Genomic DNA, 12,299 nt, shown 5'->3' with positions numbered 1-12,299 from the left:
ACATGTAACAGGGAACATTGCCTATGTACAGCTTAGTAACCATAATTATGGTCTAGTGACCAGTTAGGGGAAGGATTTAACATCCTGTGGGTTTAGTTATACAATATCTAAATTAAAACATGACCCAGCTTGGCAAACTGAGGTTTGAAGTTAAATTTCTTTATGGCTAATGTTTTGGTTTGAATGGTCACTGCTATTTTTCTCCAACAACTTTGAGAGATTTATTGCATGTGCACTGGGGCTTTGAAGATGATAATTATGTGCATTTTCAAGCAGACTACTTAGACCTTTGCATCTTCTCAGACTTCTAAGGATTGCTTTAGTTTTTGTCTCTTTAGAAAGGCAGCACGTCTACTGAGCTCAGGGTCACGAGCTCTGGAATTCAGTCCAGGAACCATCTCTCCTAGCTTCTGCTGTCTTCAGAAGCAGCATTTAAACCATCAGGCCCTGATTTACAGCCTGCACCCCACCCCTTCCAGTTGTACCCCTCTTTCTTTGATCTTGCAAGTCACTACTCATTCAGGGAAACAAATGATTCCAGGAAGAGAGGAAAGGCAATGCTTCCTAGCATAGAAGGATGGGTTGATTAAAACAATATTAAAGACGTATAGTTGATAACACCATATTGTATAACTGAAATTTTCTAAGAGAGCAGAACCTGTATATTCTCAACAAACGAAACAGGTAAATATGTGAGGTGATAGATGTGTCGGTTGACTCAGTGGGGGGAAATCCTCTTGCAATGTGTACATATATCAAATCATCATGGTGTACATTTTAAATATCTTACAATTTTATTTGTCAGTTATATCTTAATAAAGCTGAAAAAATATTAAAAATCACTAAAAATTTTGAACAAATTGCAAGATTTAATTTCTTCATTTACTTTTCCTTACGAATGATCCCCTGCTCTCCTTTCTAATTCTTGCTGCTTTGTGCCCTCCTGATATTAACCTCTGCTCAAGGGATCAAACTCCTTCATGATCCTTTTTCACTCTAGGACTCGGTCTGATTTGACTAACGTGCTTGTGTCAGCCTTAGAGCTGAGATGATGGGAATCACAATTTTCAGTGATGTCACCATTGTTATTGTTCGCGTCCTTCTCTTGCTGGACCCACGTGGGTCTCCTTGTTCTGACTCTCTCCTCTCTCTGCAGGCTCAGCAGTGGCCTTCTCAATGTGCCAGAGGTCCTGAAACATGGAGTGAAGATAGGGCTGGGTACAGGTTAGTAGTTTCCCACAAAGAACCATGGCAAAGTGGTTAAGTGCATAATTTTCTAATGTGACTAATTTTCAAGTAACAGTTCTGTGTTTTACAAGACTTAGTTTTATTTCCTGGTAGTCATATCTTGAGCTAATAAAATAGTGAGGTTGGAAGCAGAAAGAAAATGTATGCAAAGGAAAAAGTTTTGATGACGTTAACCTCTTAAAAGTCATTATCCATGTTTGCTATTCAGATGGTGCTATAAAGGATAAGTCCTTCTCAAGTGTTTTAGAGATTTTTTTTAAAAGTCTTTGGGGGTTTTTTTTGTCTTTGCTTTGTCCTTCTTGCTAAATTTCAGTTGTTTGGATTTGTATGTTTTTAGTTTTCAATAACTGTGTCATCATAAGTACTGTCTCAAAAGAAAATTATTCAACTTTGCAACATGAGCACAAATTCTGCCTATGCCATGATGGAGGACTCTAAGATATGTTAAAAAACGTGCTTTGCTTTTAAGCAGTTTTTAACAAAATAGATTCCAATTCCTCCAGGAATTGTTTGCTAGGCTGAAGGACAATCTAGGTGGCTGATGAATTAGTGATGTCTCCTTTTTTTTCACAGTACATTTGAATTGTTTTTCTTGAGTGTGTGCAGTGCTGCTCACTTTAGAAGTGTGAGTCAGGTCCAAATGTCTAGGTATCTGCTGTGAACCTTCTTTTATCACTGTGTGAATGAACTAAAAAAAATTTTTTTTAAATGGCTGTGGGGCACAAGGTCTTGTTTTTCATTCTTGATGCATTTGTCTTCCTGATATGTAAGAGTACCAGGATGTTTGCATACTGAGGATAATGGTTTTCATCATTTTCTGCAATAATTCAAGTCTCAGCTAATTTTTATACAAAGCAATATCAGTAAGACATACAGTAATACAAAATGAATTATTTATAATTTTAAAGAGGTGTGCTGGATTAGACATTTTCCCCAATTTTACATAAATCAAAGCAATTAAGAGTTTTTAAATTTTGAGTTTAAGCCTTGAATCACTGAGATTGTGTAATACCTAGATAGAGTCTAAGGTATTAAGGCAGGAAACCAGTTGTTTTTAACTTCACAGAAAAGCTTTAATGCATAAGAAAAAAATGGCCAAGAGTTTTGGTCAATTAATGGAAAATTTAGTAGAAATGCAAAAATCAGATGTATTGCTTTCAAATTTTCTAGGATTTTGGTCTCCATGATTTAAATTCATCACATGATTTCCAGTTGATTTGGAGTTGTATAGTGATGGTCTAAAATGATTAGGTAAAGCTCTGTCACTTATTAACTGTAAGACCTTGAGCAAATTACCTTAATTTCCTAAGGCTTCATTTCCTAATTTCTATAACAAGAACAACAACGATTATTGTAATGTCTATGTTACAAGCTTGTTTTGAGGCTTAAATGGAAAAAAAAATGCATGTGAGTTGGTTAGCACATACCTGGCACATTGCACTAGTCAATAAAGATTGGCTTAAAAGGGGAAAAGTAACATTGGTTTCCTGATTAAAGGTTTGATTAAATATGATATATTATCATACTAACTTGGAGAATGCTGTTGCATTTTACGTAGTCTCTGTTGCAATAACCACCACTATTACCTAAACATGACCTTTATGTATAAACTTGTCCTTCTCCTTTGGACTTTAGAAGATTATTTAACTCACACTGTGGACAGAGAACAGGTCCAAGCAGATCTGGACTTTCTCAATTATTAAATAGGAGAAACCCTCATGAGACTTCACAAAAATATTGCAAAACAAGAGAAAGCAGTATCAAAAAGAATTAGAGAATGGGCCTTTCTCACCTTCTGTCTGTGGAGTGTATTTCCCTCTAAATAAATCCACTTCTTACCTATCACTTTGTCTCTCACTGAATTCTTTCTGTGAAGAGACATCAAGAACCTGAGCCTCAGTAAGTCCAGACACCAGGAATTATAAGCAGAGGCCCCCAGAACTCCAATCTGGAGTCCCACCTGTAGAGTGGACACACTGCCCAGGACCCTACAGATTGCTGTCACTCGGGAATTCTCAGTTGCTGTTTGGATCTGGAATGGTTAAGAATCTGCCTGACAATGCAGTGGACACGGATTCAAGCCCTGGTCCAGGAAGATCCTACCTGCTGCAGAGCAATTAAGCCCATGAGCCACAACTACTGAGCCCAAGTGCTGCAACTACTGAAGCCGGTGCACCTAAAGCCTGTGCTCTGCAACAAGAAAAGCCACTGCAACAAGAAGCCCATGCATCACAATGTAGAATAGTCCCTGCTTGCCACAACTAGAGAAAGCCCATGCAGCAACAAAGACCCAATGCAGCCAATAATAAATAAATAAATAAATTTTAAAAAAATAATAAGAGGATGAACATATCTCTGAAAAGTATCTACTTCAGGATCCAGAATAAGAGTTCAGAAATTTCTATCATCCTTAGGAAGAAGAAGACATGGCACTATGAAAAGACTGAGTTTTGATGGAAAAGGAAAATTTGAAAATGAAAGAAAAAAACTGAAAAAGAAAAAAAATAAGAAGCATGTAGACTCTCATATACTGCTGGAGGGAGATTAAATGGTACAACCATTGTATAGAACTGTTTGGCAGTTTCTTATAAAGTTAAATATACATCTACATATGACTCAGTAATTCCATTTTCGGTATTTACCCTAGAGAAATGAATACATGTATTTGCAAAAATAGTTGTACAAGAATATTTATAACAGCTTTATTCATAATAGCTCCAAACTGGAAATAGTCCAAACACCTTCCAACAGGAGGACAGATAAGGAAATGTGGCATATTTATATAAAATTAAGTACTATTTAGCATTTAAAAAACAGAGCAAATCATTGATATATGCAAAATATGGATAAATCTCAAATATTTTGTTTAAAATGCTGGAGTGGGTATGAAGGAAAGGGAACACTCCTACACTGTTGGTGGAAATATAAATTAGTGCAGCCACTATGGAAAACGTTATGGAGGTTCCTCAAAAAACTGAAAATAGAGTTGCCATATAACCCAGCAATCCTACTCCTGGGCATATATCTGGACAAAACTATAATTTGAAAAGATATATGCACCCCTTTGTTCACAGCAGCATTATTAGCAATAGCCAAGACATGGAAGCAACCTAAATGTCCATCGACAGAGGAATGGAGAAAGATGTGGTATAGAAGATTTAGATGCTAAAGGAGACAAGATGGAACTTTTAGCATCTAAACCTTGAGCTCACCTCCTCTCACAAAAACACCAAAATCACAACTGACTGCTGAATAACCATCAACAAAAAAGACTTGAGCCTACCAAAAAAGATATTCTACACCCAAAAACAAAGAAGAAGCCCCAATGAGATGGTAGGAGCGGTGCTTTCACAATATAATAAAATCCCATACTCCAGCAGATGAATGGATAAAAAAGATGTGGTACATATATACAATGGAATGAAACTGGGACATTTGTAGAGATATGGATGGACCTAGACACTGTCATACAGAATGAAGTGAGTCAGAAAGAGAAAAACAAATATCGCATATTAACACATATATGTGGAATATAGAAAAATGGTACAAATCGACCGGTTTGCAAGGCAGAAATAGAGACACAGATGTAAGAACAAACATATGGACACCAAGTGGGGAAAGCGGGGAGGGTTGGGGGGGGATGAATTGGGAGATTAGGATTGCCATATGTACATTACTAATAAGAAAAAAAAATACCAAATTGTACCCTCTAAATATATGCAGTTTATTGTCTGTTAACTGTATCTCAGTAAAAGTTATTAAAAAAATAAAAAATTAAAATTAAAAAATAAATTTAAAAAATAAATAAATAAATAAAATCCCATACTCGCTGGTGTATTAGTATATAGTTTCACTCCACAAACTGGAAAATAATTATATTGCAGAGGTTCTCCCACAGGAGTGAGAGTTCTGAGCCCCACGTTGGGCTCCCCAGCCAGGAGGAGAAGCCCCCAGAGCATTTGGCTTTGAAAGCCAGAGGGGCTTGAGTGTAGGAACTCCACAAGACTAGGGGAAACAGAGACTGTACTCCTGCAGGGCGCACACAAGGTTTCACAGTCACTGGAACCCAGAGCAAAGCAGTGACTCCATAAGAGCCTGGGCCAGACCTACCTTCAGGTTTTAGAGGGTCTCCTGAGAAGGCGTGCATTGGTGGTGGCTTACTCTGGGGGCAAGGACACTGGTGGCAGATGCCCTAGGGAATACTCAGAGGTGTTAACTCTTCTGGAGATCACCATTTTGGCACTGAGAACTGGCCTCACCCAATAGCCTGCAGGCTCCAGTGCTGGATGCCTCAGGCCAAACAACCAATAGGGCAGAAACACAGCCCCACCCATCAACAGACAGGCTTCTTAAAGTTGTCCTGAGCCAAAAGCCACCTATAAACATACCCCTTAATGTGGCCCTGCCCACCAGAGGAACATGACCCAGGTCCACCCATCAGTGGGCAGGCACCAGTCCCTCCCCTCAGGAAGCTAGCACAAGCCCCTGGACCAGTCTCATTCACCAGGGGGCGCACAGCAGAACCAAGAATAATTACAATCCTGCAGCATGAGGAATGGAGACTACAAACACAGAAAGTTAAACAAAATGAGAACAGAGAAATATGTTCCAGATGAAGGAATGAGATAAAACCCTAGAAGAACAACTATGTGAAGTGGAGATAGACAATCCACCTGAAAAAGAATTCAGAGTTATGAAAGTCAATATGATCCAAGATCTTGGAAGAAGAATGGAGGCATGGACTGAGAGGATACAAGAACTATTTAATAAAGAGCTAGAAGCTTTTTTTTTTATGCTATTCATTATAGATATTTGTTGAGCAAATATCCAAGCATCTAGTACTGTCCTAGATGTTGAAGATGCAGCACTGTGCTATACATTTTATCCTTGTTGCTTATCTATATTATACATAGTAGTCTATATCTCTTAATCCCATACCCATATCATGCCCCTCCCCACTTCCCTCTCCCCACTGGTAACCACTAGTTTGTTTCTATATTCGTGAGTCTGTTTCTGTTTTTCTACATATATTTTATATATATATATTTTTTAGATTCCACATAGAAGTGATATCATACAGTATTTGTCTTTGACTTATTTCACTGAGCATATTTTCTAGATCCATTTACATTGCCTCAAATGGCAGAATTTTATTATTTTTAATGAGTAATTTTCCTTTGTACATATATATATACACACACACACACATACATACATACATACCACACCATCTTATCCATTCATTTGTTGATGGACACTTGAATTGCTTCCATATCTTGGCTATTATAAATAGTGCTGCTACAATATTGGGGTACATGTATCTTTTTGAATTAGTGTTTTCATTTTTTCTGGATATATACTCAAGAGTGGAATTGCTGGATCATATGGTAGTTATATCTTTAGTTTTTTGAGAAACTTCCATACTGTTTTCCATTAGTGGCTATACCAATTTATATTTCCACCAATAGTGTTCAAGGGTTCTCTTTTCTCCACATCCTTTCTGACATTTGTTATTTGTAGACTTTTTGATGACAGCCATTCTGACAGGTGTAAGTTGATATCTCATTTTGATTTTCATTTCTCTAATAAGTAGCAATGTTGAACATCTTTTCATATGCCTGTTAGCCATCTGTATATCTTCTTTGGAAAAATGTATGTTAAGGTCATCTGTCCAATTTTTTAACCTCTAATAAAGAGCTAGAAGCTTTAAAGAACAAAGAGAGATGAACAATAAAATCATTGAAATGAAAAATATACTAGAAGGAATCAATAGGAGAATAACTGAGGCAAAAAAACAAATAAGTGAGCTGGGAGACAGATTGGTGGAAATCACTGCTGCAGAACAGAATAAAGAAAGAAGAATGAAAAGAAGTGAGGACAGTCTAAGAGACCTCTGGGACAACATTAAATGCATTCACATTATAGTAGTCCCAGAAGGAGAAGAGAGAAAGGGCCTGAGAAAATATGTGAAGACATAATAGCCGAAAATGTCCCTAAAATGGGAAGGAAATACTCACTCAAGTACAGGAAGCACAGAGAGTCCCATACAGGATAAACTCACAGAGGAACACACCAAGACACATATTAATCAAACCGACAAAAATTAATGACAAAGAGAAAACATTAAAAGCAACAAGCGAAAAGCAGTAAATGACATACAAGAGAATCCCCATAAGGTTATCAGCTGATTTTTCAGCAGAAACTATGCAGGCCAGAAGGGAGTGGGATAATGTATTTAAACTGATGAAAGGGAAGAATGTACTACCAAGAATACTCTACCCCGCAAGGATCTCATTCAGATTCGACAGAGAAATCAAAAGCTTTACAGACAAGCAAAAGCTAAGAGAATTCAGGATCGCAAAACCAGCTTTACAGCAAGTGATAAAGGAAATTCTCTAGGCAGAAAAGAAGAGGTCACAACTAGAAACGAGAAAATTATGAAATAGAAAAGCCCACTGATAAAGGCAAACATACAGTAAAGGTAGGAAATCATCTACACAAAAATATATCAAAACCAGCAACCACGAGAAAAGGAGAGTACAAATGCAGAATTTTGGAAATGCACTTGAAATTAAGAGACCAACAACTTAAAACAAACTTGTATATATATAGACTGCTCTATCAAAACCTCACGGTAACTGCAAGCCAAAAATCTACAATAGATACACACACACAAAAGAAAAGAGAATTCAAATACAAATTTAAAGTTAGACATCAAATCACAAAAGAGAAACAGAAGAAAAAAAAACCCAAGACAATTAACAAAATGGCAATAAGAACATAGATATTGATTATTACCTTAAATGTAAATGGATTAAATGCCCCAGTGAAAAGACACAGACTGGTAGAATAGATACAAAAATAAGACCCATATAAATACTGTCTATAAGAGACCCACTTCAGATCTAAGGACACATACGGACTGAAAGTGAGAGGATGGAAAAGGAATTCCATGCAAATGGAAATTAAAAGAAAGCTGGAATAGCACTATTCATATCAGACAAATAGACATTAAAATAAAGACTGTTACAAGAGACAAAGAAGGACACTAAATAATGATCAAGGAATCAATCCAAGAAGAAGATATAACAATTTGTAAATATATATGCACCCAACATAGGAGCATCTCAATACATAAGGCAAATGCTAACAGCCATAAAAGAAGAAATTGACAGTAACACAATAATAGTGGGGGACCTTAACACCCAACTTTCATCAATGGACAGATCATCCAGAAAGAAAATCAATAAGGAAATACAGGCCTTAAATGACACATTAGAGCAGATGGACTTAATTGATATTTATAAAACATTCCATCTGAAAGCAGAAGAAAACACATTCTTCTCAAGTGCACATGCAACATTCTCCAGGATAGAACACATGCTAGGCCACAATGCAAACCTCAGTAAATTTCAAAAAACTGAAATCATATCAAGCCTTTTTTTCTATCCACAACATTATGAGACTAGAAATCAACTGCAAGGAAAAAAGCTGCAAAAAAAACCAAACACATGGAGGTTAAACTATATGTTACTAAACAACCAGTGGATCACTGAAGAAATCAAAGAGGAAATCAAAAATACCTAGAGACAAATGAAAATGAAAACACAACAATCCAAAACCTATGGAACACAGCAAAAGCATTTCTAAGAGGAAAGTTTATAGCAATACCATCTTATCTTAGGAAACAGGAAAAATCTCAAATAAACAATCTAACCTTATACCTAAAGCACCAAGAGAGAGAAGAACCAACAAAATCCACAATTAGTAGAAGGAAAGAAATCATAAAGATCAGAGCAGAAATAAATGGAGAAATTTTAAAAAAAATAGAAAAGCTCAATGAACCTAAAAGCTGGTTTCTTTGAGAAAATAAACCAGATCGATAAACCTTTAGCTAGACTCATCAAGAAAAAAAAGAGAGGTCTGAAATCTATAAAATTCAAAATGGAAAAGAAGTTACAACTGACATCACAAAAATACAAAGGATCATAAAAGACTGCTACAAGCAACTATATGGCAATGAAATGGACAACCTAGAAGAAATGGACAAATTCTTAGAAAGGTACAATCTTCCAAGACTGAACCAGGAAGAAATAGAAAATATGAAGAGACCAATCACAAGTACTGAAATTGAAAGTGTGATGGAAAAGCTTCCAACAAACAAAAGTCCAGGACCAGATGGCTTCCAGGTGAATTATATCAAACATTTAGAGAAGAATTAACACCTATCCTTCTGCAACTCTTCCAATACATTGCAAAAGAAGGAACACTCCCAAACACATTCGAGGAGGCCACCATCACCCTGATACCAAAACCCGCCAAAGATACCACAAAAAAAGAAAATTACAGGCCAATATCACTGATGAACATAAATGCAAAAATCCTCAACAAAATATTAGCAAACCCCAACAATACATTAAAAGGATGACACACCATGACCAAGTGGGATTTATCCCAGGGGTGCAAGGATTTTTCAATATCCACACATCAATCAGTGTGATACACCACAGTAACAAATTGAAGAATATAAAAATCATATGATCATCTCAGTAGATTCAGAAAAAGCCATTGATAAAATTCAACACTCATTTATGATAAAAACTCTAGAAAGTGGGCATAGAGGGAACCTATCTCAACATAATGAAGGCAGTATATAACAAACTCACAGCTAATATCATACTGAATGGGGAAAAGCTGAAAGCATTTCCTCTAAGGTCAGGAATGAGACAAGGATGTCCACACTCACCACTTTTATTCAACATAGTTTTAGAAGTTCTAGCCATGGCAATCAGAGAAGAAGAAGAAGAAAAGGACTCAAAAAATTGGAGAAGAGGTAAAACTGTCATTGATGTATATGACATGACACTATACATAAAAAAAATTCCTAAAGATGTTACCAGAAAACTACTAGAGCTCATCAATGAATTTGGTAAGGTTTCAGGATGCAAAATTAATACACAGAAATCTGTTGCATTTCTATACACTAACAATGAAAGATCAGAAATAGAAAGTAAGGAAACAATTCAATTTAGCATCACATCAAAAAGAATAAAATACCTAGGAATAAAGCTCCCTAAAGAGACAAAAGACCTGAACTCCGACAGCTATAAGACGCTGATGAAAGAAATCAAAGATAACACAAACAGATGGAAAGATATTCCATGTTCTTGGACTGGAAGACTCAGTATTGTCAAAATGACCGTACTACCCATGGCAATCTACAGATTCAATGCCATCCATATTAAATTACCAATGATGTTTTTCACAGAACTAGAACAAAAACATTCTAATTTGTATGGAAACACAAAAGACTCCAAATAGCCAAAGCAATCTGGAGAAAGAAAAATGGAGCTGGAGGAATCAAGCTTTGTAGTAAACTATACAAAGCTACAGTAATCAAAACAGTATGGTACTAGCACAAAAACAGAAATGTACATCAATGGAACAGGATAGAAATCCCAGAAATAAAGCCATGCACCTATGGTCAATTAACCTACAACAAAGAAGGCAAGACTATAGAATGGAGAAAAGACAGTTTCTTTGATAAGTGTTGCTAGGAAAACTGGACAGTTACATGTAAAATAATGAAATTAGAACACTCTCTAACACCATATACAAATATAAACTAAAATTGAGTAAAGACCTCAATGTAAGATGAGATACTATAAAACTCTTAGAGGAAAACAGAGGCAGAACACTCTTTGATATAAATCACAGCAATATCTTTTCAGCTCCACCTCCTAGAGTAATGGAAATAAAAACAAAAATAAACAAATAGGACCTAATTAAACTTAAAAGCTTTTGCACTGCAAAGAAACCATAAACAAAACAAAAAAAACCAGAAAATATCTGCAAACAAAGCAACCAAAAAGGGATTAATCTCCAAAATATACAAATAGCTCATGCACCTCAACATAAGAAAAAAAAATACACAACCCAATCAAAAACTGGGCAGAAAATCGACATAGACATTTCTCCAAAGAAGACATACAGAGTGAATTCCCTGGTGGTCCAGTGGTTAGGACTCAGTGCTTTCACTGCTGTGGCCTGGGTTCAATACCTGGCCAGAGAACCCACAAGCCACACAGTGCAGCTGAAAAAAAAAAAAAAGACGACAACATACAGAAGACCAAAAAGCACATGAGAAGATGCTCTACAACACTAGTCACTAGGGAAATTCAAATCAAAACTACAATGAGGTATCACTTTACACCAGTCAGAATGACCATTATCAAAAAATCTACAAACAATAAATACTAGAGAGGGTATGGAGAAAAGGGAACCCTCCTACACTTTCAGTAGGAATGTAAATTGGTACAGCCACTATGGAGAATAGAATGAAGGTTCCTTAAAAATCTAAAAACAGAGCTATCACATGATCCAGGGATCCTACTCCTGGGCATATATTCAGAAAAAAGCATACTGAAAAGATACTACACCCCAATGTTCAGTGCAGCACTGTTTACAATAGCAAAGACTTGGAAACCACCTAAATGTCCATTGATAGAGGAATGGATAAAGAAGATGTGGTAGATATATGCAAGGGAATATTATTCAGCCATTAAAATAATGTGTAAAATAATGCCATTTGCAGCAACATGGATGGACCTAGAGATTATCATACTAAGTGAAGTAAGAGAAAAACAAATATCATATGATATCACTTATATGTGGAACCTAAAAAAGATAAAAAAAATTAAATAAAATAAAAAAATAAAAAATGACACAAATGAACTTATTTACAAAACAGAAATATACCCACAGACATAGAAACCAAACTTATGGTTACTGAAAGGGGAAAGGAGGAGGAAGAAAATAGGAATTTAGGATTAACGGATATAAATTACTATATATAAAATAGGTGAACAAGGACCTACTGTATAGCACAGGGAACTATATTCAACATCTTGTAATAATATATTCAATATCTTTTAATAATCTGTAAGGAAAAATAACTTGAAAAACTCATATATATATGTGTGTGTGTGTGTGTGTGTGTATATATATATATATATATATGAAACTGGATCACTTTGCTTTATACCTGAAAC

General features: G+C 36.0%; 1 protein-coding gene across 11 annotated transcripts in view; it reads left to right on the top strand.

Annotated features, from left to right (window-relative positions):
• GDA (guanine deaminase) overlaps positions 1 to 12,299 on the top strand; it is a 126,087-nt gene that overhangs the window by 88,551 nt on the left and 25,237 nt on the right. For all 11 annotated transcript variants that reach the window (XM_057720112.1, XM_057720118.1, XM_057720108.1 and 8 more), the window contains one exon: positions 1,157 to 1,224. In XM_057720112.1, the coding sequence (XP_057576095.1) occupies positions 1,157 to 1,224 (68 nt within the window). The remainder of the gene's footprint in view (positions 1 to 1,156; positions 1,225 to 12,299) is intronic.

This window comes from Hippopotamus amphibius, chromosome 2, assembly GCF_030028045.1.
Source record: "Hippopotamus amphibius kiboko isolate mHipAmp2 chromosome 2, mHipAmp2.hap2, whole genome shotgun sequence".
Taxonomy (NCBI): domain Eukaryota; kingdom Metazoa; phylum Chordata; class Mammalia; order Artiodactyla; family Hippopotamidae; genus Hippopotamus; species Hippopotamus amphibius.
Note: the sequence above shows the minus strand (reverse complement) of the source record. Positions and strands in the feature narration are given on the sequence as shown.